This window comes from Carettochelys insculpta, chromosome 7 (genome assembly GCF_033958435.1).
Source record: "Carettochelys insculpta isolate YL-2023 chromosome 7, ASM3395843v1, whole genome shotgun sequence".
Classification (NCBI taxonomy): Eukaryota; Metazoa; Chordata; order Testudines; family Carettochelyidae; genus Carettochelys; species Carettochelys insculpta.
The window spans coordinates 41368003-41395838 of NC_134143.1; the positions used below are offsets into that span (position 1 = coordinate 41368003).

Here is a 27836-nt window from a genome sequence, read left to right on the forward strand (position 1 = left end):
GACCAGAGACAGAAAGAACACATGCATGGGAAAAAATGAAGGAACCGCCCCCTCTCCCCCCCCAGACACACAGAGAATAAATAGATTCACTGCAAAATGTTTGTATTACAAACCTGGATAATACTGAGGATTTCATCATAGGTGCAATGTTCACCTTGGCAATTCACTAAGAAGTCATTGAGTTGCTGGATGCCCACTCCATATATTCCTAGTGATGTGCTTTCCACTCCAGTACCATTAGTTACAATACTAGCAGCAGCAATGGCATCAGATATCTGTCTCTGGTTTTCTGATAACTGCTGTCTACTCTTAATGAACAAACCCAGATCAGATACATTTCTGGTCAATAAATCTAAAAGATGAAACAGGAACATAAACATTTGAAGAGCTTCATTTTGTCCCCTGGAGATGTTTGTTTAATTTAGGTGAGTGCTGTTTTATTAGTCATACCACACTGAATGATTAAAAACAACATTGCATTCCTGGAAAAAATGTTTTCATTTACTGGATCCTGAAATTCTAAGCAAAGATCTAGTCAGGCAAGTACCCCATTTATACCAGTGGAACTTTCTCATTTTGTTTAAGAGTTGAGTAAATTCTTCAGGTTTTGGCCCAATATTACTGAGTTGGCCATACATCAAGTTTTTATTCTGAGACATTATAGAGCTGTGGTTGTGCCTCTTTAATTCAGGATCACCATCAATGTCAACTGAAAGCCTGATTATGCCCCTTCCCCCATCAGGATTTTTTAAAAATGTCAATAATTAAGAGATGAAATTAAATTTAACAAACCTAAATCAGGTTGTAGTCCACCGGTGTTCTCATCAATTTTTAGGTTAGTATAAAGTGGAGTAGAATCAGAACCTGATCGATTGCAGGGTACAGCATAGACATCAAAGATGTCTTTAAGATCCTTGCGACTTCGAACACTAGGATACAGGACGAATGTTCACTGTGCTTTTCTCTTAAAATAGCTTTTTACCAATTTTGATAGATGTGATTAGTCAAATAGATGTTACCTGAAAGACTTGAAGAGCTCTACAAACTCAACAAAACTCATGTTACTATCAGAAACCATAAAGTTCTGAAACCCGGTCAATCCTCCTTTGACTCGGCCGTGCCAATTACTGCTGCTCCAGGTACTAAAGCAAAAAGAGATTGACATTATTTTCCTATTTCTAACTTCCACTGATTGTGAAATATTAGGAATCATGGCACTAAAGTTCTAGTCTACGCTTTCTTTAATACATTTATGATCAATATTTGAAAGAAGGAAACAAAACCAATACCTCTCAGTGTATGCAATCAAAGTTTCTACTTGGAGTTTGTATTTCATACTGGCCATTCATGCCTCTACAGACCACTGTAAACTTTGCCAAAACAAACAAAAAGGAAATTTTATTGAACTTTTCCATGGAAGAATCTAATTTAGATAGGCACAAGCTACCCTGTTTTCACTTTTTTTCCACTTAAGAAAATAATCCTACTATTGCTGTAGCATGAAGCCTAAAAGTGGTATGCCCTGTTGTTTATGAGGATCACAGGAAGTTTGCTTTTATTATTTTACCAATAAGACACTTATACTGAGAAGCATGTTGGAAACATATGGAATTCCCTAAGGCATAATGTTAACAAATAGATTATTCTTTCTGGATTACATGCAGGAAATAAATGTCCCACACATTTGGATATCTCCAACAACTTGGCACATCAGTGAGGCAAGGAGGTGCCCAGTAGAGGAACTGGCCAGCCTATCAATCCCATTCAAGGCACAAGTTGCCATTTCTGCACTACAGGTATCAGCAATGATTTTTTCACGCAGCTGTCTCTTCTCCCTTCTTCATTGTCCCTACCACACTTTTTATTGTGCTGTCTATCTAATTTATACTGGAAGGTCGCCATAGCAGAGAATTTGTCATCTTGCATGTCTGTAAAGTGTTGGGCACATGTACTGTATAATAAAATAAATAATAAAAATGAAAGAACACCATGCCACTTCATACTCAAAAGCCTGACCTTCTGCACTGAATACAGGGCTGAAAAATAATCTAGGCAAAAAGAAGAAAGCATGCAGGAAAGGAAAGGTTTTCCAAATACCCCTTTTATCCCCTCCAAAATAGGACAAATTCCACCAGAAATCTAAGTGCACGTTTATGCTACCTAAGATTAAATTAACTTGTGCAAAGCATGTATACACCTCAGGTTTACACAGCTGAAACACCTCAGCTGATTACATTTACACACACTGAATATCTGTGACAACAATCTGTGCAGATGATCTCTGGAATAGCCAAGAGTTGGAAAGGTAAGCTCCGTACTTATGTGTATCAAGGATAACACTTTAGTTGTACCTTATAATGTTAATACTGTAAACCCTTGATTTAATGGACTAATGAGGGACAGGTGTCCATTAAATAGGAGAGTTCACTATCCCCCCCACGCCAGGCTCCCCCAGCCCCAGTTCTCCCACCTCAAAGGAAAAAAAGAAAGAGAGAAAAGAAAAACCCTGAATCCTGACTCATCAGAACCATCATCTGCCCGTGTGTGCATCCCACCCCTGGGGGAAGATTGCGTGGCAGCTCTGGCAGTGTAAATCTCCTCCAGGCTGCAGCAGCATAAGTCTCAACTTTTGTGTATGTGTGTGGGTTGGGGGGGGGGCATGATTTTATGGACCCCAGTGCACTTCGGGAAAAATGGGGGACATCTGTTATTCCCAAAGTCTGCTAAACCGGGCTCTGCAAAATCAAGGGTTTACTGTGAGTGGATTTTTTAAAAGTAAAGTACTGATTTTGTCATTACTTAGATGGACTCTTGCTTGAAGATGACATTACAGGAGAGGAGACTGGCCTTATTGGTGCAGGTGCCCCAGCTGCTGTAGTAGGAGAGCCAGATGCAGTCAGAGAATGAGCTCTTCTAGATGGCAGAGTGTTAGACATAGAGGAGATGATCACAATATTCTGATCTATGAAAGAAAAGAAAATCTTGCACTACCAGTATAATTTCTACACAACACTCATAAGCAATCACTAAATTAAACTGAGTAAAACCCCAAAAGAGTTTTGTATCGCTCGATACATATCTTGAACAGCATTTTATCAATATCAGGATTTGTTAACACTATAAAGCAAATACAGTATTTATTATTAAAAATTCAATGAAAAAGCAATCATAGAAAAAACCCAGCTACCTATTTTTCATAACTGTTACTCTTCAAGATATGTTGTTCATGTCCATTCCATTCTAGGCATATGTGCACCAGCATGCACAGTTGTTAGAGACTGTTCCTTTAGCAGTATCTATAGGCTCAGCCCAGGCACCCTCTTAAGCGATAGACTCATGTATCAATATATTAGACATGTGCTAGCTCTACACCTTCTCAATTATTTCTTGCCAGCACCTCCAACAGAGGGGCAGGATGGCAGGTAATAGAATGGAAAGGAGCAACACAATTGAAAGAGCAAGAGTTATAAAAGGCATATGAATGTGTTTCCTTCTTCAAGTGCTAGCTCATATCTATTCTTTCCTAGATGACTCACAAGCAGTATCCATGGAGGTGGGCTCAGATTTCATAGCTGTAGAGCTTGTAATGCTATACCACAACCAGCATCATCTTGGGCTTTCTTGGTAAGTGCATAACAAGTTTTAAATGTGTGGCTGTATGACCAAGTAGTGGCTCTGTAGGATATGAATGAAGCCTTACATCCAGGTTGGTGGGCAGTCACAGCTGTTAGTGAAGCTAGTGCACTTTTGCCAGCCCACTGCAGTAACCGATTCAGGCCAAGATGAAGATCCTCTGAGCAGACGCTAGGGGATCTTTAACCCTATCTACCACTGCAACAAACGTCACTGTTCTGTGAAACAGCTTGGTCTGTCAATATAGAAGGCAAACGCTCTCTTGAAGCATGCAACTTGCACACCTCTTCCAAATAATGTTTCAGAAAGCAGACAGGGAAGTACACATCATGGTCTGTGAAACTACCTTGGGCAGGAATGCTAGATGTGGCAACAGCTGAAACTTGTTCTTGTACTTGTACTGTATCATTTAGGGCAGCTCTGACGTAAGTGCCCTCAGCAAAGGGCTCAGTTCCTTTTCCCCTCCAGAAAATCAGGGTTCTTTACAGCTGGCTTGCCTCATCTTGAGCCCCTGCTGTGTCCTGTGATGCACACAGTGCTGATGGTGCTGGTACAGGCCTGGGCAGTCTGAGTGACAGGATAGCTTGGGAAGACATTGGCCCTGCCATGAGTTTAGTCCCCTACCATTGCTGGGAGTCAGTGATGGATCCCTTGAGTTGGTAGGGGGCCCCATCAGGGAGACATCCCCATGTAGGTCAGTGGTCTCAAATGGGTCCTTTGTCTGATGCACATTAGCCCTTCTTATTTGATGCCAGGGAGTCCCCATTTCTTTGACAGCAGTGATGAAGAGCAGTGCCGGAAGAGCCCTGTGTTGGGGACATGCTGTACACTGAGGCTGAAGTGCTAAGGGTAGAATTCAGATGGGTAGGCTCAGAAGCTGGGTGAAGAGCAGCTTCCACAGGAATGGCCCTCAAATGGATGTCTCACTCTTTCTGAATTCTTTGATAAAAGTTCTTAGTGGTGTGACACCTGTCCTTCATATGTGATTCCCTCAAGCATTTCAAGCAGCTACTGGGGGGTGGGGTGTCACTAACAGGCATTGGCCTGTTGTAGACAAACCAGGAGACTGGGGCAAAATCCTTGCTAAGACTCTTTAACCATACTGTCTAACAGCTACTTACTAACTAATTTCTGTAAACTATTTATGAGTCTCTAAGATCAAGAAAAAAGAACCGCTAACCCTTGCCAAGTAAGGGGAAGGCATTCTGACTAATCACCATGAGCGGTAAGAAGGAACCAAGAGGTTATAGGACCAGTGGCACCTCAGAGACTGATGCATGAGCGTGGCATTCAAGAGGTTGCTAAAGCCAATTCTAAGGATACCACAAAATCAAAAATGTCCAACAACTGCACACATGGCTGTGTGCACATCTAGAATGCACATGGTGTAAGAGAGCACTTCAAGAACAATACAAATTAATGCAAAATGCTTACAGTATTTGCAGAAAATACTATCCTGACAACATTATCACATCACAAATGTGTATGTCAGAGCTGTAACTTACTTTTCATAAATAACTATCATATTTGCATACAGTAATCCCTCAAGTTATGTGCAGGGTTATGTTCCCACAACCCCCATGTAACTCAAATTTTCACGCAAGTTGGTGGAGGAGATGGGAAGCAGGCTGCCACTTGATTCCCAGCTCCCCTCCACTTGGGGATCTGGGAAACTGAACAGCCCACCCACACAAGTCAGTCTCCTGGCTGCTTCTCCCTGCCATCCCCAGCAGTGCGGCTAGCAGCCTGACAGCTGCACCCTGGGGGAAAGCAGGGGGAAGACTTTTAGCTCACCTAGGCAGGCAGGTAGATGAGCTGAAAGCCTTCACCCTGCCTTCCTCCAGCAGCGCAGCAATCAGGCTGACAGCCATGTGTCTGGGAGAAGGGGCTGCAGCCACATCAAGATGTGCTTAACTCATGTTAAAGTGAGTTACACGCAACTTGAAGCTGCATATGTTGAGGGTTTATTGCATAATAATGACCATCAAAACAGTTCACCCTTCTTAACAGCTGTGCCAAAATTATTCAAAACAAAGCACTACAAGGGATCCAACTGTTGGACAGATTATAGCTACCTGATTCTTCTTGTTCATCAATATCTTGAGGATCAGAACCACTTCTGTTACGATATTCTTTGTAACATTTTGTCTTACGAGTTGCCATCTCATCATCAGTAGCATCTCCACTTTCACCCTGGAAAGAGTAAACACAGTCATAGACATCTTTAAAACATTATCTTTTATATCCTAGTCTTTTTGTAAAGGACAAAATAGGGCATAAATTGGCTATTCTACATTAAAGATGACGACTGCAAATGCCGATAGTTTTCATCATCATTCTAGATAGAAAAGAGGTAAGTTAAGTCTCATGGAAGTTATACAAAAGCGTGTGGGAACTTTGGCTTTCATCTCAGTGCAATCACACAAAAGAAGATAATAGTCTTGATTTTCTGGAGGGCTTTGGTTGGTTTTGTGCTATTCCACTGGCATAAAACAGGCCCAAAGTAGATGTGCTGGCTACTTGAGGAATCCCCCTAAATAAAAGGAACTTTTAGTAATGTAGAGATGCTGGAACAGCTCTGTGGGGTTACTGACAGAAAGCACAAAATACAATTGCTTGCAAGCTTAAGGAACCAAGTGGTCTTATAGATGTTTTGTGTACACCAGGATGGGGAAACTGTTTTACGTTGGGGGACACTGACCCCTAGACAAACCAGTTGAGGGCTATACAAATGAGAAGCAAAAACACTGATATGTATATTGATGAATAGGAGTCCAGGGCCATGGGGGTTGGGCAGGAGGGATGGTGCAAGAGCCAGCTGGGGATGGGTGATTTTTGGCAGGAGCTGGGTGCAGAAGTGGTGGTGGTGGGTGATCTGGGCTGGAGTGAGGTGCAGGAGTGGGCTGCAGGTGGGGAGCTGGGATGGGAGGGTGGTGTTGGAGAGTGCTGGGGGGGGTTCAGGGTCTGGGTGGGAGGAAGTGTTCCACAGGGTTTGGGGTGCAGGATCTGGAAGGGTGGGTCAGCATGGGAGTAAGAGATCTAGGACAGAAGGGCCAGAAGCAGGGCATGGGTGGGAAGCTGGGGTGAGAGGGAGGGTACAGGACAGGTGTGGGAGTGGGGGCCTGGGTGGGAAGGGGGCACCGGAGAGGTCAAGGGGTGTGAGGTCTGGGCTACAGAGGAGCACCTTACCTGCTTATCCCTGGATGTACATGGCTCTACACCCCTTCTCTCTGCTCCACTGACTGGGATTCTGGCTAATCAGAGCAGTGGGATGAAGCCTCTGGGAAGTGCTGCTAAGGCTGCTCCTACTCCCCCTCCCCTGTCTGGGGGAAGAGTAGTGACTGGTGGCAGCACTGGGCCAAGCAGCTTCCAGATCCCCCCAGCAGAACCTGCAGTCTGACTCCAGCCCCAGCTTGCCTGATCTGGCCCATGAGGCTTGGAACTCTGCACCCCCAACCCCACCACAGGCTGGATGTTATGGAGGGAAGCCCTGAGCCTTGGGGTCCAGATCCAGACAAGATGGAGTCCAGATTTGGACTGGGGTTCTCCACTCCTTGTGTGCACAGAGGTGACAGTGAACTTCCAGTCACTGAGGAAAGGATACTGACTACAGGGCTAACATTACTTTGTATGAGTATTATGTTTTAACATTTGTAATGAAGTAACATATAAAGGTCTCAACCAGATGGCACCCCATTATTTTAGCTGCTGTCCTTCAAAATCTGTGGTCTTCCCATGCCTAAGCCATTCCTAAATAAATAATAAGCCAAGAAATTGCCATTGCAACTATCATAGTTTCAAAGTTTAACAACTGTATTATTATATACTTATTTTTTCCGCTGTTTCAGAATACATTATTAGCTATATAAAAACTGTATAACAAATAGCTTATATTGGCTAGATCACAAGGTTAGTACATAAATAACAAAATATTCTACCCTCATGAGTACTTTCTTCTTCTTCTTGGCTGTGCTTATTCCCAGAGTGTTGGTTCTCTGAACACTGGATTTCTCTGTGCTTTTGGTCAGGGACCCTGTGCTTGTGTTCCCAGCACTCCAGCGTCTGCCTCCAAACAGTTCAACAGCCTGAGCCAAAGTTGGGCCTTCAAACCTGCCATCCTCCTAAAAAAATTCTCAGAATTACAAAAAAAACCCAACAAAAAACCCCCTAGGTACAGCAAAAAAGACACTTTTTCTGAAACAGACATGAAGACACCCACTATACTAAATCAGTGAAAGAGAGAACATCAAAAGCAAAGCCAATTTTATTTACAGTAAAAGTACTGCTGTTTTGTTTTTTTGATATTATTGCCAAAATTACACGCTTTTGGGACTTTATTTGAATTCCACCTCCCACTGCTCATGACTGGAGCTCCTGTGTAGGTATGGGCATTGGTTCCCGTTTAATCAAATGCTAACTTCGAAGGCCCAAAGAGCATACCAGTTTCACTTTTTTATGCTATATTAAGATCTGCTTAATAGAAGAAGGTATGATTTTAGTGCATCAAAAAGCCTTCGATAGAATGCAATATAAAAGGCCAGATTCATTAGTTTTACATTAATATCAATCTGTTGACTTCACTGGAGTTATGCTGGCATAAAATTAACGTAAGCACGGAGAATAAATCTTACTTCTTTAACTTTAACCTGTCTAAAATAGATGTAAATATACATATTATTCTTTTAGAAACAAACACCGGATGGTTACAATGTATCTTACCTGATAAAGGCAGACATACTGTTTCCGTAGCCATTGCAATCTCTGATCAGGGAATTTCCTCATTTTTCTTACAGCTTTTGTTAATTCTAGCAATCCATCATACAGCATTCTGGCAGTATATTTTGGAGCCACGAAGTGCAGCAATTTATTGTCAGTAGTTTGAAGTCCATACAGTAGTGTTACTCCATTCTCTTCAAGGGACATACTACAAAGTTTATTTTGAACACACACAGTGTGCATATCAATGCCAGGATGCCCCATGTACACAGCCTTTGCTGAAAACAAATCCAAGAAACCTTCCTCTAGTCCACTCAATCCAGTACTGCCAAGAAACTGAAATTTACCAAGCTCAGCAGCACTACCTACCAAACCCAGTTTTACTTTAGTATTTGCAGGGCAAGCTGTGGTGGGTTTTATCCATGTCAAAGTACTATTGTCAGGTTGAAGCTGAAGAAAACAGCGAGCCGAAAGATGCATCTCCTGATCATAATGTATGACAGTTGCTCCTTGTAGCATGAATTGATGGACATCAGCCCTGATTGATAACACATACCAGGGAATGAGTTCTATTCCATGACTGTATGCCTTTTGCTGCTCTTCAGTTGCATTTGTGTCCCATTCTTTTGATTGCTCAGATATATCACTTTCTGAATCTGAGAGATCTCCAATTATAAACCTGTATGCAAAATAGGACACGACACAGTATGAAGTATTCATATATATACTGTATATATAGTGGAATATCTAATGCACACATTTTAATTTTTTGTATGCACATTTAGCTAAAATACTATCTTTAATAGGTGTTCTTTAAATTCAGCAGATTAACATTATACTGTTTAGGCAGACAACAGCATCTATGCTTAAAAACACATATATATATATATATATATTTATATATAGTATATAAAACGTGCTTACATACTATGTAATTTTGAACAAACTAACAGATATTGTTAAGATTTATATCACTGCATGAGAAAGAAAAAATGTAAGATGACAAGCTCTTCAAGTATTCCCCTTTCCAAACATCACAAGTTGAAAATACAAATGTACATTTAAAATTATTAATAATTAACAGCTTTCACAGGGGATCTAAAAATAAAGTGGTTCCAACTTCTAGATCCAATCCATACAATAGCTTTAGATGCAATATGCACAAATCTCATGTGCAGAGGCAGCACAGCCTAGTGGACTGAGGGCTAACTCCTTCATTGTATAGCTACTCTTCAGAGATTCCCTCTATGGTCTTGAGCAAGTTACTTACATTTTCTGCTTCAGCTACATTTAGGAGCTAGGGGTGGGACTCCTAGCTCAAACAGACATACGCTAGCTCCCATTCAGCTATCACTCAGAACAGCAATGTAGTTGGGGTGTGACTGACAGGCTCAAGCCATTCCAGGTACTACAGGGTTTGTACTCAGCATAGTTAGCCCATGCCCTACCTTTGCCACCATTTTTAGAATGCTAACTCAATGACAGCTAGCATGACTAAGCATTTGTAAGGTGGGAACCACACACCCAGCTCATAGCACAGACATACCCTTAATGTTATCATCTATAAAACAGTGACATGTACCTTGCTCAGAACCATCTTGTGCGAATTAGTGAATATATCCATTTTGAACACATAAAATCAAACCTGCCAACTGAGGAGGAGGGGCAGCAATTGTCTTGAGACCCTTTAAACTGCTGCTACAGCACCACTGCAGTGTGCTCTGGGAGGCTGTGGGGGCTGCCTGGGGAGACATATCATGCTCCGCATGGTGCTACAAGATGCCTAGCCCCACCCCTTCCACCCAAGGCGCTGCCCATTCTGGGAGCACAAGTCCAGCCCCTGCACACCTTGCCCAGGGATCCAGCAAGACTGTCAGTTCCCTTACATAAAATGTTATATAAGCAGCATATAATTATCAATTACAAGTCTGTAGCTACCATTCCAAATATAATGAATACCTTTATTGTTCTGAGGAAGAGCAGCTATGAAGCAGAAAGGTCTAAATCAAGAAACAGAGCTTATAGGACAGAATTTACTTATCCAAAGATCTCATCCATACAGGAGCTTCTTCTACCAAATTAAAACACACAGAGGCAGATTTATAGTGAAACACAGAGTGCTCTGGGAGGGGCCCAACAACACGGGGCTGCCAAGGCTGGGAAGTCCAGCACCAGATCTGGTACCACCCCCAACAACTGCATGGGGAATGTGCGGGGTAGGGAAGACTGCTCTGCAGAGAGGCCTATGGGAGGTGGGGGCAGGAGCCTGAGAACTGGCAGGAGGTAGCAAGAAGCGCAAACATGGGCTAGAAGGTTTCAGAGGAGCATAGGGCAGCCGTGCAACTGACCAGCAAAAAAGCAGTACTTCAAAGTGGAAATGTGCTGTTTCTTTCTATCTGCCAGTTGTGTGGCTACCCAGTGCTCCTCTGAAGCTTTCCAGCCCGTGTTCAGTCTGCTGGCTGCCACTGGGTGAGTGACAGCTGCCTCTGGAGTGGGAAGGTCAGCCGACCACAGCTTTTCAAGCTGGGTGGGGAAGGGGAGCTCCCAGAGAACGGAGAGCCTGCAAGCTATCTAGCTGGCAAGAAAAAGCCGCAAGGTAAAGCAGAAAAGTGGCAGCTGACTGAGTGGCCGTACTGCCCCCTCCTGAGTCCTCCAGCCCCTACAATATTGTGCTGCTGCTGGACACTTGGTGAGTGGCTGATGACCCCAGGTGAAGAGGAGGAGAGCAGCTGGGGAATGGAGAGCCTGGGGCGAGGGTAAGTGCTCAGGGACCAGTGGTGCTGTGCCTCCCCTTACCTTCAAGTGGAACACATAATGGGAACACTGCCCACTTCTCCAGGCTAGCCAGCACAAGGCCACTGGGCAACTGAAGCTGTCTACAAACATGGAGATTTTCATATCTTCTCCATCAGTCTTCTTCTCCAGCCCCACCATGGTGGCTCTGCTCCTGCAGTGAGCCCCCCAGCTCTGCTCCTTTCACTTGAGGCCCTGTTCTTCTGGGAACCCAGACCTGCACCCCTACACCTTGCCCAGGGGTCTGACTATTGTGTAAGCAGCCTTGCTTGAACCCTTATGCACCCTTGAACCGCTGTGTGGCAGAGCCCTCGTAACCCCGGTAAGGCTGGGCCCAGGATTAAGAAGTATGGATGAAAATGCTAAAAACTATTACAGTAAGTGAATTCTACGGAGATGACACAGACACATATCTTTTTGAAGGTGAAGTGAAACATTTAATTCATTTTATTGAGAAGATGAGGTCTGTTCTTCAAGAGCACAAGTTGATTTACATAGACTTATACATAATGGTTTGCAGACAACTTTTCTAAATGTAGCAACCATTCTGAAAATATTTTTAACAATATCTGTCACAAATGCTTTTGTGAATGTTCTTTTTCTGTATTGAAACAAGTTAAAATTATGTGCAAAATATGATGAATCAGGGTCATTTGACTAGTTCAGCAATACTGAAAATTGAAAGTGCCTCTTTACAAAATATTGCTTATGAAGACTTAGTAAAGAAAAAGTACAGAAATAGAGCTATCTGAATAATTTTTTTCAAATTGAATAAGTTTCTTCAGAGGAAGTTAACTTTTATTTTTCCAACCATGCGTCATCTGTACATTTTATTTTTACCTATTTTTTCATGTTAGCATAATGCAAATACAAGTTTTCATCTAGAACAGAAAGGACTCAAATTGTGCTCCGAGAACTCCGTTCAGGTGGACTGAGGAAAGGTATTTTAATTAAGTGTTTTCATCCAAAGCACTTTCCAATAGTTAGCTAATGGTACAAACAATATTCAAGTGGCCTGTGGGAAAAAAAAAAGACTTCAAGAACAATCAAGGAATGGCACTTTATTTTCATTTACTTCTTATTACTTAAAGTAAACTCTTTCATACCTGGCAGCCCCGGGACCGGGAGGTTGCCAGATATTCAAATATTCAAGATAATAGAGAGGCATCCCTAGCAATGCATAGCACTAAAGAAAAACAAGATTAGATATTAAAAAGCAAACAAAATATATGCAGAGTACTTCATTTACCAACAGTAGTATTGTACATTGTAAACACCTACTGTATTTATTTATATTTACTTTCACTATACTATACTTAAGGAAAACGTTAACTAAAATACGCTTAGGGTTAAAATGCTGGTTATTTGAGAGTTCTGGATGATAGAATGCCAGTTAAAAAGAGTTTACTGCATGTATACAGGAGGATGAATTAAAAAGAATGAAAAATGGGAGGGGCAGGAAGAGTGAATGTTCTTTTTCTTTGGTGGGTCCCCTGGGGGCCCCCAAAATAAAGCTGAGCACAGGGTCCCACTAACTCTAAATCCACACCACATATACATACTACAGTACCAAATGTAAAAATAACATACACACATCAGATAATCAACTAGTATGCCCTTCTGTTGACTTCAATGCATCTCACTCTATATCTGTGCATTAAAGTATGTGTCATGACCATACAAGAACACGTTTTCAAATTGAAAAAAGCAGTCAACCCCACAAATATTCTAGACAATATTTATAAGATTTAACAACAGAGAGACTTGCAAAGAGCAACCCAGAATAGACGGGGTGGCAGAGCCTTATTCGTGCCCTAAGGAACAGTTTACAGCACAGGAAGGATTCAGATTTCAGTGCAGATTTATATGAAGCTGCCATGCAAAGAACACACTTAATTAATTGCTGGCTGTAGCTAGCACAAGTTACATAGCTTAGGAGGTGTTGAGATCAAACTTACAGAACTCTGTTTGATTCACAGGCTGTCTTTGCATATGTTGTACTGAGATGCAATAGGAATGAAAGAAACAGATAAAAGGAAATGTTAGAACAACATGTAGTTTTAGGAAGGAAATAGCAAGGGATGCAATATATACAAGAAAACTCTTGTAGATTTTTACATTTAAAAGAGAAATTACTGTGCTTTAAAGGATTAAAGGTATTTATTCATACATACACAACATTGTTTCTCTCTTAAAGTGGGTTCAACCATTGAAAGGATTATGTGGCAAAATTTAGAACTGCTACATAATTTAACTGATTAACAAACCTTGAAAAAGTGCATGTACTACAGGAAAGCTTCTAAAGGTCAGTTCTTTTCCATCCTCAAACAATGTAGATTTCTAACAAATCAAAATGAAACTGCAGTTTTTCCTTGAGAACGGATAGGTAAACCTGTAACCCGCAGCCATATCACTTTCATGGATATAAAATTACAAGTATATTTTGTAATTCCCCCTTCTCCAATGACACCCATCTTTTATAGATGTCCAATCTCATACACTTTTGTGCCTGAAAACATTAAACTACAGAAAAATTAGGAGGAGCATCTGTTTCAATTTACTCCGGTCTACCTTGATTCTGACAATATTTTAATTTCAAAGTTTGAATAATTTGAAACATAAGCATGTTAAATTAAAAAGTAACCCTTATTCTCTCTGTCACAGGTGTGATCTATAAAGGACATGATAAATAACTGTGCTTGCTTTGGCACTTTTCTGCCTTCCTACCCACATTGTTTTATGCCTAAATAGAGGAAAACCCAATAAAAATGAAACATTAACACTCTCTTTGGTTGTCAGAAAATTCCTGGTGAATAGCAAAGTAATTGATCACTGTGTGCTAACTTGTAACAGTGGGAAATTTGATAAAGATATTCCCTGACTTTGTTAGATGCTCCTCATGTTCTTCAGAACTACGTTACCTATTTCTGGGGACTCATGGCCTCAGTTCTATATTTATTTCAGGAAAAAGCAATTCATGGAAGATCTTCATTTTCATTTTGAACTATGACAATGAAGCAAATTATGTGATGTTATTTCCCCAAATAACACAACATTAGTTTTATGTGTCACACTTGCAAAAATCAAGATTTCTATTACTTTAGTTGGATTAAATAACGATAATTAAAACTGCTTTTTAATTTTACTGGCCATGTCTACACTGGCAAGTTCTTTTGGAAAATCAGGCCCTTTTAGAAAGAATACGCAAAGCATCCACACACACAATACGCTCTTTCTATCCAAAATCGAAAGAATTTGGCTCTTCTTCCAGAAGCTCTCTTCCACTCCTCGATGATGAAGAGCACCTCCTTCTGAAAGCTTCTTTGGAAAACAAGTTTGTGTAGATACACCGCAGGCCATTTTTTCAAAAGAGCAGACCTCATGGCACTGGATTTTTCAATCCCTGGCCCATTCTTTTTGAAAGAGTGGAGGCTGTGTGGACACTCTCTAGTGAAAGAGTGGATCAATCTTTCCATACACTTTTTTGTGTGTGGAGGCGCTCTTTCAAAAGGAGATATTCCAGAAGATCATCTTTTAAAAGCTTGCTGTAGTGTAGACATGGACACTAAGAAAAGAGCTTAAGTTAATGACCTCAGTATATTACACTCAAAATACTATTCCCATCTCACTGGAAAAGCTGACAGCAATGTACAATACACCCATCCCTTGTTTAATGAGTACTTTACTTATGAGTCCTCGCTAAAACGAGGAACACATATACCTACCTTTACTCACTATATGAGTGAACTTCCCCCACTTATATGAGCGGGGTCCCTGGCCGGAGCCGGGGAGACCTGCAGATGGAGCCTTCTCCCTCCCTTCCCTCAGACATGCAGCTATCTGATAGCCCTTCGGCTGGGCGAAGAGAGGGAGAAGGCTCTTAGCTTGGTTCCCTCCCCTGCAATGGCGGGAATGTGAAACTGATCAGCCATGAGCTGATCAGCTTCCCAGCCCCACAAGCCATGGGGAGACTGCAACCAGCCTGCCCCTGGTGCCAAGCCCTTGCCACTCTGCGAGCCAGGAAACTGACCAGCCCTAGTGGTTCCTGGCTCCCCTCCCCTTGCAGGAAAATTCAAGTTATGCAGGGGTTGTAGGTTGTTTACTGTGTTAGACCCCCCACCTGCCCCGCAGACCTCACCCTCGTCCAGGTTTTAACTGACCCCCCCCCATGGTCCCAAACTGCCTCCAGCCTTAAAACTGCCCAGCAGCCACAAACCACCCTTAGCCTTAAAGACCCCCAGCAGCCCCAAGGCTTACACCCCAACCAGCAGCCCCAAGCTGCCCCAAGACTTACACCCCCCAGCAGCCCCAAACTGCCTCCCCACATCCCTCAACAGCCCCAGCCTTAGACACTCCTCCTCTTCCCGCAGCCTCTTAAATGGGGCTGCTGGGCTGGGTGACTCCCCCAGCCCTCCTGCTCCCAGCAGTTAACTCAAGTGTTAAGATTTCAGCACGCAGGCATAAGGTAATTGCTGTCTCTAGTGACAGAGAGAGCTGCCATCTCCAGCAGTTATCGCTGTTGATAGATATCTGCCAGAGGCAGCAGTACAAAGAAACTGCAAATGGCTTCTTTAACAGCTACATGCAGCTGGAAACTGCCCAGCTGGTGACCTTTAACAAATCTAATGGGATCCATGTTTGAGTCCCAACCCATAGGTTGGAAATCCCTGCTCTACATACATACACTACATCGTATTTCTGGTGCCAAACTATTCAAATACATCAGAAAAGTACCTAAACTCAACCGGTTTATGTCAAGTTACAAGCCCTTGGAATGAACTGGAGACTTTTACATGTATTTTAATGGGACTTTAGTGTTGCTCTTATGAGTTTTCGCCTACGAGCAGAAATTTGGGAACCAATTGTACTTGTGTAGCGAGGGATTAGTGTATTTTAAAAAAGTATTTTTCCAGCCTCCACACAAAAAGAGAGTAATATAATATTTCCTCATCCTTTTGTGGTCCAATCTTCTGTACCCCCCAGCACTGTCAATGTGCACAAGAAGCAGAAAACAGGGGGAGTAGAAAGGGAAAGGAGACTTCATAGGCTGACTGCTCTCATCCAGGAGGGCTTAATTATATATGTGTGAGGTCTTCAGGGCATACTGGTACTGCTCAAAGAAGGATGTATTAATTTCAGTTCATTTATGTATATAGTTACAGAAATATGCTCCAAAGCAACGATTATACACTAACTGAAGTTATCTTCCCATATATTCCTTGGCCCATTTCTAGAAGCATTTTACTTTGTTCCAAAAAACAATGAGAAGTCCTGTGGCACTTGATAGGCTAGCTGATATATTGAAGCATAAGCTTTCATGGGCAAAGACCCACTTCAACAGGTGCACACACAAGGTCGTTGCTCATGAAAACTTATGCTTCGATTTATCTGTTAGTCTATAAAGTGCCACAGGATTTCTCATTGTTTTTGCAGATAGACTAATATGGCTACCCCTTTGTTACTTTGTTTGGTAAGTGAAATGTTTTCCTATGTTTCTTTTCAATTTGAGCAGTGAATGAAATGCTATGTTTAAAATGTTAAATGTTAGTGAAGAAAAATCATTTCTAGAAGAATAGGCATAAGTTGTAAGAAATTCAAAAGACTATGTGCTTCATACAGCCCTCTTCTGAAATTAAGGGATGAAGTAAATGGACAGTGAAGTAGGACAGCCTGTCTTGGCATCAGCGCTGATTTGCTGCTCAGAAGGAACTAAGGCCAGATGTTAATAATTCTATTAGAAAGCATTCAGGAAACTGATGGTTTCTTGAAAAAGAAATTTACAATTGCATGTAAATTAAATAAACACAGGAAGCTGGTAGTTCCTTTTCAGATGCTCACTTATTGGATTTTATAGACAGGTGGCAGAATCATTTACCTTTAAACATGTGGTTATTTTAGTGTCTCTCATGTGGTTCAGACTACTTTATATAATACTGGTAGGGAGTTACGAAGCATGCTTCCTGTTAACTACTTGCTGCTGTGATATTTTAAACTTGTTTGATTTGACTAAAGCTGTTAGTAAAAACAAAAGTTCTTCTCTTTATAACAGAAATACACCTGTCCTTGGGAATGACTGTGGGATGGACAAAGAGTTACCATATCATCCAAATTCACCTTTCTCCTGTTTCTGTGCTGCATCACTTTGGAAAATTAGAAATGCACTGTGGGAGACTTATCACTAGTTGGAAGCTAGACACTTAAAACCAATTTCATGTTCATTTAAAAAGTTTTTTCCTCTTTAAATTCAACAAGAGACAACTAGAAAAACAAAGCAACAATTTGAAGACCAAATGATTTAGCAAGCTCTGGACATAGCATTATTCCAATGTGACCGATACTACATTGTATACTGGTATGGCAGTGATCTAGTACTGGACCGACCCCTCATTATACAAGTAGAATTGTGAATCTGAGATTGCTGAGCGCTGAGCTTTCCTACAAGTCATAATTAAAGAAACCCCTATGATGAATAACTGGAACAAATCAGTGTGAAAATTCAAAGTGTTCAATAGCTTTTAAATATTCTTCCTGAGATAATTTATGGACCTCATATGAACATAACCTTAAAAAGTATCAGGCTTACAAACAATAATAAACAATGTTTATATTAATGAGGGCAGAACACTGTTCTAACCTACAGGATATAACGTTCTGTGCTCTGATAACAGAGGTGCCATGTGCTATTCTTGGCACAACTGATCCATGGATGGGTTTCACTATCCTCTTGCATGTGTCCCTGTTGCAGTGTACCTGCACTCTCCCTTTGCTTAACCCTGTTCCAGCATAGAGTGGTGTCCCAGAACTCCCTCCTCAGACCATGTCCTCCCATTCTTGATACAATTCTCTAGTTGGGTCACTATGCTTCAGTTTCCACCTTGGGGTGCTTTAATGTCCAGGCTTCTTCTTCCCAATGGTTTGCAGGGGAACCCAGACCCATCCACTACTCTGGGTCCCAGCCCAGGGACTCTGCAGATAGCAGCTGTCTGCTGTGCTCATTCATTTCAGTTCTACCATTATTCTAATTCACAGGGCCACTTCCCCACAGTCCTGCACTGTCTGTGCCCTTAACTACTCTGGGCTTTGTACAAAATAGAGTCCCCAGTACTCAGGTCAGGGCTCCTTCTCATTCCCTCCAGCTCCTGGCAGCACTGCTCTGTCCATGGCTCTTAAGTTCTGCCAGCCAGCCACACCCTTCAGGCTCTTACAAATCCAACAAGAAACTGATTGGCTTTGGCTCAGCAACTCTTTTCTGGCTTGCTGGGCTCTGAATGGCTGCTTCTCACACAGTTTCTCCAGGGAGCTTGGAGAACCTCACTACTGCTCTTTTCTGGGGCAGGGTCACAAATCCTCCAGCAGTGAGCCTTGAGGCCTAGTCCACTCCATCACATGATCAAAATCTTAACTACAGCTCTGAGTTTCTAAATCTCTCCAGACAAGATGAAATAAATTTGCCTGAAAATGTTTACAAAAGAAGATAAGACTACTGAAAGAGATTCCAAGTGCCTGAGCATCCTGATATCAAGCATAGCTAATGTGAAACTGGAAGGGACAAAATTCAAGGATCCTTTTATGTTCAAATTTCATGTTGCTACCATAACTGAGACTCCAACACCAGCAAATTAAACATGAAAAATCTTGACCACAAACAGAAAAATAGCACAGTAACCTCTGAAATATAAAACTTACTGGTATCGGTTTCTATCCTTCAGTGAGTTTCTTCTTGAATTGTCTCCTTCACCTAAATTGTCTTCTCCATCTTCAGATTCCAAATTGCGGTTACAACTCCGAATGGTTTGAAAGATACTGTTTGCTGTTGATTCTTTTTCTGTATTATTTAAACCATCTTGGCCCACTCGTTGCAAGAAATTATCTTGTCCATTATAATCTGAAACAAACTAAAAAAGCCCAAATAGTAAATTAAACAGTTAGAATAGAGCATACTCAAGTAAACAGACAAATACAGTTTAACCTGAGATTATCAAAGGCTCCTTGATGTATGAGGTACAGATCTCCCACTGACTTAGTCTTCAGTGGAAGTTGGAAACCTAATTCCGGTCCATTACCAGGCCTTCTAGGCATTACAGTAATATAAACAAACAAACAAATATTAATTACTTTAGACTCTGAAAAATCTCAGCTTCAATCTCTACACTTGCAGGATGATTTGGATGGATAAAAAGGACAAAAATAGAATGGTAAAGAATGAACAGTTTTTAACCTTATAATAGCCATGATTTTTCAAGATGATGTCAGCATGGATTTCACTGTACATACAGCTGTACCACATGTATGCAAGGTTGATTTTTTTAATAGCAATGTCCACCAGGGCCATACTTTAACCTTGTGTCTTCTTGTGCTCCTATAGAAAAGGATTAAGGGTCCAAGGAACTGACCCTGACTCAGTTTCCCTGCAGCAGAGGACAGGTCATGGGATCCACACTGTTAACATCACCTTGAGAAATCACATTTTCTGTAGGGTAACATTTTCTTTCTTCAGGTATGTGTATGCATGGATCCCTCCAGTATAGGTGACTGTCAAGTAATAGCCTCTTCAGGGTGGTGGGCATGAGGAATACATCTCTTTCAAACTTTGCATCAAGTCCAAGGCATAATGCCTTACAAACACAAACAGATTGCACCACATTGCAGCCTGGCAGATTTCAGACACTGGCACGTTGCAGAGCCATGCTGAGGATGCCACTTTAACTCTGGCAGAATAATTCCTAAACTGTCAGTGAGAGTGGATCAGCCAACTGGTAGCACAGTGAGATACATTCTAGGGATGAAATGTTTTGCTCTTTAGAAAGCCCAGCAAGAGCCTCCTATAGACGTGGGGATTGTCAGAAAGATTTGATCCTGTCCACATAGTTTCAAAGAACCCAGGATAACTCCAAGGTATGGAGTTTTGCCTCCTGTTACCTGGAATGTGGCTTATGGGATGAACACAAGTGAGTTGACTGAGTGATTCAAATGCATTTCTAAAACCATGCTGGGAAGGAATTTTGCATAAGATTTCAGGAACACTGTCTCTATGAAACCAAGTAGACTAGAGATTCTGCCATGAGCTCCTGGATCTTAGTGACTCTAATGGTTGAAGTGATGGTGACCAAGAATACTGTTTTGGAGAGTAATGCACTGAAGAGGGACTCAAAGTTGGGGTCCATAAGGCTATGAAGGACAATTTTGAAGTCTCATGCAGTGTCTCTAACTAAGCAGTCAGAATGCATAAGGCACTTAAGGAATCTGGATACTGACAGATGAGAGACGATTGAAAGAGGCTGACTTTGTAGATGATGTGCTGAAATTGTCACCAGATAAATCTTAATTGAACTAAAATCCCCAAATATTTTAATTTTCAGCAAATGGACCAGTATCTTCAGTTTCGGGACATGCAATGGGTTCTGACTATGTTGGGCTGCTCCCACCAGGAACTGTTTCCTTTTAGAAAATACTCCAGGTGCCTGAGGCCAGAAGACTTGGTGCCTTTATGACTGCTGTGGAACATTATGCAACTGTATTGGAATCATCCATTGCCACTCGTAATGGCTATCATCTGTCCCTCCTTGATCATGTAACAGTTCTTTACCCTATACCTGTGGGAACTGAGGAAGGAAGAATAACAGAAAGTTGTATTATGCAAACACCAGTAGACTGGCTGTAATGAAGAATGAGAGAGATGCTCTCTTTCCACAAAGCATCCATCCTTTCACTTTGTGGGGGTCCTTATCTCTGAAATCCCCTTGGTGGATCTGGCCCTCTCCTGGACTGCAGATGATGAGCAACCCCAGTGTCAGATGGGCATAAAAGTAATCAAATATCTCTGGATGGGACCTGGTATGCTTTTTCTAGGTGCTTCTGAGACAGAAAAAAAAATTATGCAGGGATGTGCCACAAACCCTTCACTGGATCTAGTATGGCCTCATTGATTGGGAGGGCAATTGTTGTGTACTTGGAGGTGCTGAGGTTGTTAAATAATCCGTGGATTGTTTTCCTGCATCACCAACATTTCCATGTCCGGAATGTCAACTAGCCCTGCTGACAGCTTCAGGAAGGTCTGAAAGTTGCTGACAGCCATTGCTGGGGCTGTCGTGGCAGATTCATTCAGGAATAAGGAGAATTCTTAAAGTAGGGAAGGCATCTGTAATGTCTCCTTTATTAACTCTGTCATGTCTTTGGAAGGTCCATGCAGTTCTGGTGAGAGCATTTCAGGAAGCATTGCTGATCGTGATCAGGATCACTTTTTTTTTTTTTTTTTGGAGCCACTGGAGGAAGTCCTGAGCCAAGACCTGTGGGAAGATGGGGCCTCAATATAGTCAATGCAGCAAGTAGGACTGGTACTGGCGAAACTGTCCCATCCATTTAGGGTGACCATATCCCCCTATCCCAAATATGGGACAGGGAGGGAGGCTACCCAGCTGCTGCTTCCAAGGGCTGCTGCCCAGGGGAACCTCCCTGGCTGCCCCACACCTCGGGGCACTGGGAAGGAGACGGCAGCTGTGCAGGTGGGCTCCCAGCACCTCAGGGAGCTGGGAACGGGGTGGCTGTTGCACCAGTGCTGCTCCTGGTTTCCCCAAGCCTAGGGGAGCTGGTAAGGAGGCAGCAGCGGCAGCAGTGCTCCTGCTGGTTCCCCCGAGGCATGGGAAGGTGGAAATTGCACAGCAGTTGCGCCCGTGCACTCCCTGCTCCCCATGTCTTGGGGAGCTGGGAGAGAGGAGGTAGCTGCCCCCTATGCCCAAACATGCCCCTTGCTCTGCATGGCCCCCTGCTGGCTCCCTCTGGTGTGGCTGGCCAGCATGTGAGTATGCTCTGGCCAGCAGCTGCACCTGTGTGCTGGTCAGGGGAAAAGATAAGCCAGCAGGGAGCCAATACAGGGCAAGTAGCCCCTTTGTTAAAATAAGTTTGGATGCCTTCCTGGTACCTGAAATATGGGGATGTCCTGCCAAAAACATGAGGGATGGTCACCTTACATCCATGCCTGGTCCTGTGCTGGGGCTTGGTTCCACATACCTTGCAGGTATTTTCCTTTCCTTCTTGGCAATGGTTCCTTGTCTGAGACAGAGAAGAAGAAATGGCCTGGTGATGAGAAGGAGAAAACAGCTCTCTGGGAAAAACAGTGCCAATCTACATGGTTTCTGGCACTGATGCTTGTGGAGCTGATACCAGTATCAGTATTGGTGTCTGGGCTGGTTCTGGCGCCAAGAGGAGTGGGGAGGGATGGTTTTTGAATGAGTACCTTGATACCACGAAAGGAATCTGGTTTCAGGATCAGAAGTGGAGCAGTTCACTATACCAGTATGACTACCAGTGCACCCATATCTGAGCTCTTTGATCTCACTGATAGTGGTACAACACTATTCCATATCAAGGCTGAGGATTTCAAGGGTTTCTGCCTAGGCCTTGATTCCCAGCTGAGGAAACCAACTTTGATAGCAGTTGATTACTGTGTTTATGTTTGGTGGTGGAACATATTTCCATTTAAGAGGTCAGTGCCAGGTATCTTTGTCCTGACGATGTTAATGCAGTCAGTGTTAGAGTTGCTGTTGATGGCAGCACTGGTATCCAGTGGTGTTGGCACTCTTTTTGCCCTCTTTTCCCCCCGGTGCCAAAGATGTGGTGCATGATAGACAAGATTCTCAATGAACAATCTCCTCGGTTCCAGTGCTCCTGGATCAGAAATTACCTTCCTGGACAGCGCAAAGAGGTGCAGTTTAAGCCTCATTTCCTGGAATTTACAGGTGTGGTTTGAAAAGCAGTGGCAGATGGAACATTTGCTGGCCTTAGCCAAGACAGAACAGACTAGAAGTTGAGGTTAGACAAATTTAGGCTGAAATGAGGCAAATAATTTTAAACAATGAGGGCAATCAACCAACCACTGGAACAATTTATCAAAGGTTGGGACAGAGGCTCTATCACTTGAAATTTTAAAATTATATTTTTTTAAAAATATCTTTTCGATTTCAAATGGAATTAGTTTGAGAAAGTTCTATGGCCTGTGTCGTAGAGGTCAAACCAGATGATTAACAACGGTCCCTTCTGGCCTTGCAATCTATGAATCTGCTTTGTCCAACCATAAACTTAGTGGGTTTTGAGCATACAATAGCTAGCCATTAGCACAAAGCACTTTGCTTTGTTGTAAATGGTGTGTGTGTGTGTGTGTGTGTCCGCCCGCCCGTCCGTTGTAACTGCTAAAAACATCGAAGATGAAGGATCTAATTAAAAGGACAAGTGCAGAAGGGTTTCTTTACTGGAAAAGGCTTCTGAAACCGGAAACAGGTTAGACAAATTCCACGCCTGTTCCTCTGCTACAGAGAGTAAAAAGAAACTGGCAAGAAGGTAGTGGTGTTGGGGATCTGGGCCTCTCAACCTTTTATGCCTTTGCATGAGAGCACAAAGTAGCATGGGGTGCATCCATGGCCCTGATGGATGTTGCTATTCAAAAGACTATATAGAAAGGTTACTCACCGTAGTAACGGTGGTTCTTCGAGATGTGTCCCCGTGGGTGCTCCACATTAGGTGTCGGGCTCGCCCGGCGCCGCAGATCGGATCTTCCAAGCAGTTTCTGCCGGACCGCGCATGCGCCGGTGCGCGCCGCTCCCCCGCGCGCTCCCGGCCATGTGCGCGATCCGGTCCCCGCCAGTTCCTTGACCAACCGCCTCGGATGCTCCTGCAAAACACTAAACAGAGATCCGGAGCGGGGAGGATGGGCGGGTAGTGGAGCACCCACGGGGACACATCTCGAAGAACCACCGTTACTACGGTGAGTAACCTTTCTTTCTTCTTCGAGTGTCCCCGTGGGTGCTCCACATTAGGTGACTACCCAGCAGTAACCCAAGATAGGAGGTGGGTAATCGGATTATGTGCAGCTTGTCCCCGAGAGGACCGCTGCCAAGAGACGGGTATCCTCTTGGAATACCCTGTGAAGGGCGTAATGTTTGGCGAAGGTGTCACAGGATGACCAGGTCGCCACTCTGCAAATGTCTTTTAGCGCAACGCCCTTGAAAAAAGACTGTTGATGCTGCCACCGCCCTAGTGGAATGAGCCCTGGGCGTGGCCAGTAAAGGAGTCTTTTTGAGTTTGTAGCACATTTTTATGCAAGATACGATGTGCTTAGAGATTCTCTGCGAAGAGAGACATTCTCCTTTTGATTTGGGAGCGATAGAGACTAGGAGCCTATCCGTTCTCCGGAAGGACTTGGTCCTGTCCATATAGAAAGCTAGCGCCTGCTCACGTCCAGGAGGTGTAGGCGCACCTCTTTGTTAGAGTTATGAGGCTTTGGATAAACAAGGGTAAACAATAGGTTCGTTAGTATGAAACTCAGAAAGAAACTTTAGGAACAAAGGCTGGATGCAGCCGTATGGTTACCGCCTCCTTGGAAAAACAGCGCAGGGCGGCGTTGCCATAACTGCCTCAAGCTCGCTCACCCTGCGAGCTGACGTGATTGCGAGAAGAAAGGTCGTCTTCATCATAAGGAGGCGGAGGGAAACCGTGGCCAAAGGCTCAAACGGTGGTCCCCTTTTCGCATTAAGCACCAGGTCCGAGTTCCACAGAGGTGGAAGCGGTTTCTGAGGGGGGTATAGGCTTACCAGCCCTTTGAAGAACCTGGTAACCATGGGATGGGCGAACACCGTGTGCCCTTCCTCTTCGTGTCTGAACACCAAAATGGCGGCCAGGTGGACCTGAAACGAGGATAGCGAGAGTCCTCCTCTCTTGAGGTCCAGTAAATACTCTAATATCACAGCCATAGGCACCGAAAGGGGGGCTAGCTGTTTGGTAGAACACCATGCCGTAAAGCGAGTCCATTTCTGCTTGAAGGTCTTCCTGGTGGAAGTCCTCCTGCTACTTTCTAGGACGTGCTGCACTTCCTCCGTACATGTGCTCTCTAGGGAGCTGAGCCATGGATTAACCACGTTTGTAGTCGCAGGCTTTGGGGGTGCGGATGCACTATGGACCCCTGGGCTTGCGTGAGCAGATCCCGCGCCACCGGAGGGGACCTCAGTGGCCGGTCCGACATGCGCAGGAATAGGGGGAACCATTGCTGTCGATCCCACGTTGGGACTATCAGGATCATTCAGGTTCCTTCCCTCCTGGCTTTCTGCAACACTTTGTGGATGAGCACTGTGGGAGGGAAAGCGTAAAGCAGGGGGCCCCTCCATGAGATCGCGAAGGCATCCCTCAGGGACCCCCATCCCAGTCCTGCCCTGGAGCAGAATTGTGGGCACTTCTTGTTGTGCTGAGTAGCAAACAGGGTCTATCTGGGGAAAAACCCCATGCGTGGAAAAATCGGTTGCAGCAGATCGGGACGGATCTGCCACTCGTGCGTGAGTGCGAAACGCCTGCTCAGCTGGTTTGCCTTCACATTGCGAGCGCCTGGTAAGTACGAGGCTTTCAAGGTTACATTGTTGGCGATGCAGCAGTTCCACAACCGGACTGCTTCTACACATAAGGCACGGGACCGAGCTCCTCCTTGCCGATTTATATAAAACATGGTGGAGGTATCGTCTGTACTGATCCCGACTACCTTGCCTTTCAGTTGGTCTCGAAAGTGTCTGCAGGCGTTGAACACTGCTTTGAGCTCCAGTATATTTGTGTGCAGTGACTGCTCCATAGAGGACCACAGCCCTTGCGTCACCTCTTCGCCCATGTGTGCTCCCCACCCTATGAGGGGGGCATCTGTAGTAAGAAAAACCAATACGTGTGGTTGGTGGAAGGGTACCCTTGTTAGCAGGTTCTCTGGGTTTACCCACCATTGCAGGGATTTGCGCACCTCCGTTGTGGGCGACGCCATCCTGTGAACAGTGTGTGCTGCCGGTTTGTATACGCTCGCCAGCCAATGCTGCATGCTGCGCATGTGTAACCTGGCGTTCTGTTGTACGAAACGTTGCTGCTGCCATGTGGCCCAGCGGCTGTAAGCACGTCAGAACCGGCACCATAGGGCTGAAGGTGAAGCCTTGCGCGAGGGAGCCGATGGCCCGAAAGCGAGTCTCTGGTAGATACGCCCTCGCTGTAATAGAATTTATGCGTGCCCCTACGAACTCTATGTCCTGTGTGGGGTCTGTCTTTGATTTTGTCAGATTGATAAGCAGGCCGAGCGAAGAGAACGTGCCTGCTGTGACACATATTATGCGTAGTACCTCCTCCTTTGAGGCCCCTTTGAGTAGGCAGTCATTCAGATACTGGAATATAAATACCCCCTGTCTGTGCAGGTAGGCTGACACCACTGCCAAGGTCTTGGTGAAGACTCTGGGGGCTGAGGAGAGCCCAAACGGTAGGACCTTGTAAGTCGAGGGCTGCGAACCAATCTCCATCGTCTAGTGCCGTAAGGATGGAGGCGTTTGTGATCATCCGAAAACGTTGCTTGCGCAGGTACCGGTGAGGCCTCGAAAATCTAAGATGGACCTCCCCGTGAGGAAGTACCTCGAGTAGAACCCTCTCCCTTGCAGTTGCTCCGGCACTCTTTCCACTGCCCCTACGAGCATGAGATGGTCTACCTCCTGCTTGAGCCTCGCTACATGGGAGGTCTCCTGGAGGTGGGGCCCCGGGTGGAGGTCATGGCGGTGGGAGCAACTGGGAGGGGATGGCGTACCCCGTGGCTATGATCTCCAGCACCCATGTGTCTGTGGTGATCCTTTGCCACTGGTTATAAAATGGTCGGATGATGGCCTTGAGCACTGGTTTCGTGCCCTCTGGAAGCGAGTCCATGAGGGAGGTCAACCTAATGTGGTTGTTGAAATTATGGTTCGCTAGATGCGCTGCGTAATTTGCCATTGGCAACAGTAGCGTGGAGGAGGAGTAGACCTTTCTGCCCAACAGCTCTAGCTTTTTGGCATGTTTGTTTATTCCCCCACGTTGCGACGACTCCGCCACCAAAGAATTTGGTTGTGGGTGGCTGAACAGGAACTCCATGCCCTTCGTGGGCACGAAGTATTTTTTTTTTTTTTTTTTTTTTTTTTTTTTCGCTCTTTTGTGGACAGGCGGAATAGTCGCAGGAGTCTGCCATATTATAGTGGCAGGCTCCAAGATTGCGTCATCAGCGGTATTGCTATTTTGGAGGAGGCCGGAGGTCTCAGATTTTTGAGGAGCTTATGGTGTTGCTCTTGCACCTTTGCTGTCTGGAAGCCTTGCGTGAAGGCCACCCTCGTAAAACAGCTCTTGGAACTGTTTGAGATCGTCCGGAGGATGGACGCCCCCCGGGGCCGTAGCCTCATCCGGGGAGGAAAGCGAGGAACCGCTGGGGTACGTCTTTCTGGACCCTTCCGGTTCCTGCTGATGATGGTACACCCTCTCACTAGAGGTGTGCGAGGAAAAATCTCGGGGTTCCATAACCAGTCCCCCCTGAGATGCTTAAGTCTCTGTCCCCGGTCACAATTGCCCTTGGGGGTACGAGATCGTTCGTAGGGATCTTTCCCTAGTAGATTGCCGATGGTGTCTATGCCCTGCGTGGTAGGGGCGACCACGGCAGTATAAGCACTGGTCTTGGGAAGGTGACCTAGACCACTCCCTTGGTGCATACCCTTTGCGTCTGGGGGAGGGAGACCGTCGAGACCCTGGAGAGAGCGACTTTGCCTAATAGTCCAGCGGTTCAAATCCCAGGAAGGGTGGAGGTGGTCCCAGCCAGGGTGAGGCTGGTTGCAGAAATGGAGAAGGGGGCTCTGGGTAGGCCAAGGAGTGGGGGGACCCCTGCCTTCTAGTTGGAG

General features: G+C 44.3%; 1 protein-coding gene across 2 annotated transcripts in view; it reads right to left on the bottom strand.

Moving 5' to 3' along the window:
* PLCE1 (phospholipase C epsilon 1) overlaps positions 1-27836 on the bottom strand; it is a 313002-nt gene that overhangs the window by 49040 nt on the left and 236126 nt on the right. For both annotated transcript variants that reach the window (XM_075000375.1, XM_075000376.1), the window contains exons 7-15: positions 18829-19037; positions 13101-13142; positions 8353-9028; positions 7572-7754; positions 5709-5826; positions 2800-2962; positions 1020-1142; positions 793-929; positions 114-352 (exon numbers count right to left, since the gene is read on the bottom strand). In XM_075000375.1, coding sequence (XP_074856476.1) covers positions 114-352; positions 793-929; positions 1020-1142; positions 2800-2962; positions 5709-5826; positions 7572-7754; positions 8353-9028; positions 13101-13142; positions 18829-19037 — 1890 coding nt within the window. The remainder of the gene's footprint in view (positions 1-113; positions 353-792; positions 930-1019; positions 1143-2799; positions 2963-5708; positions 5827-7571; positions 7755-8352; positions 9029-13100; positions 13143-18828; positions 19038-27836) is intronic.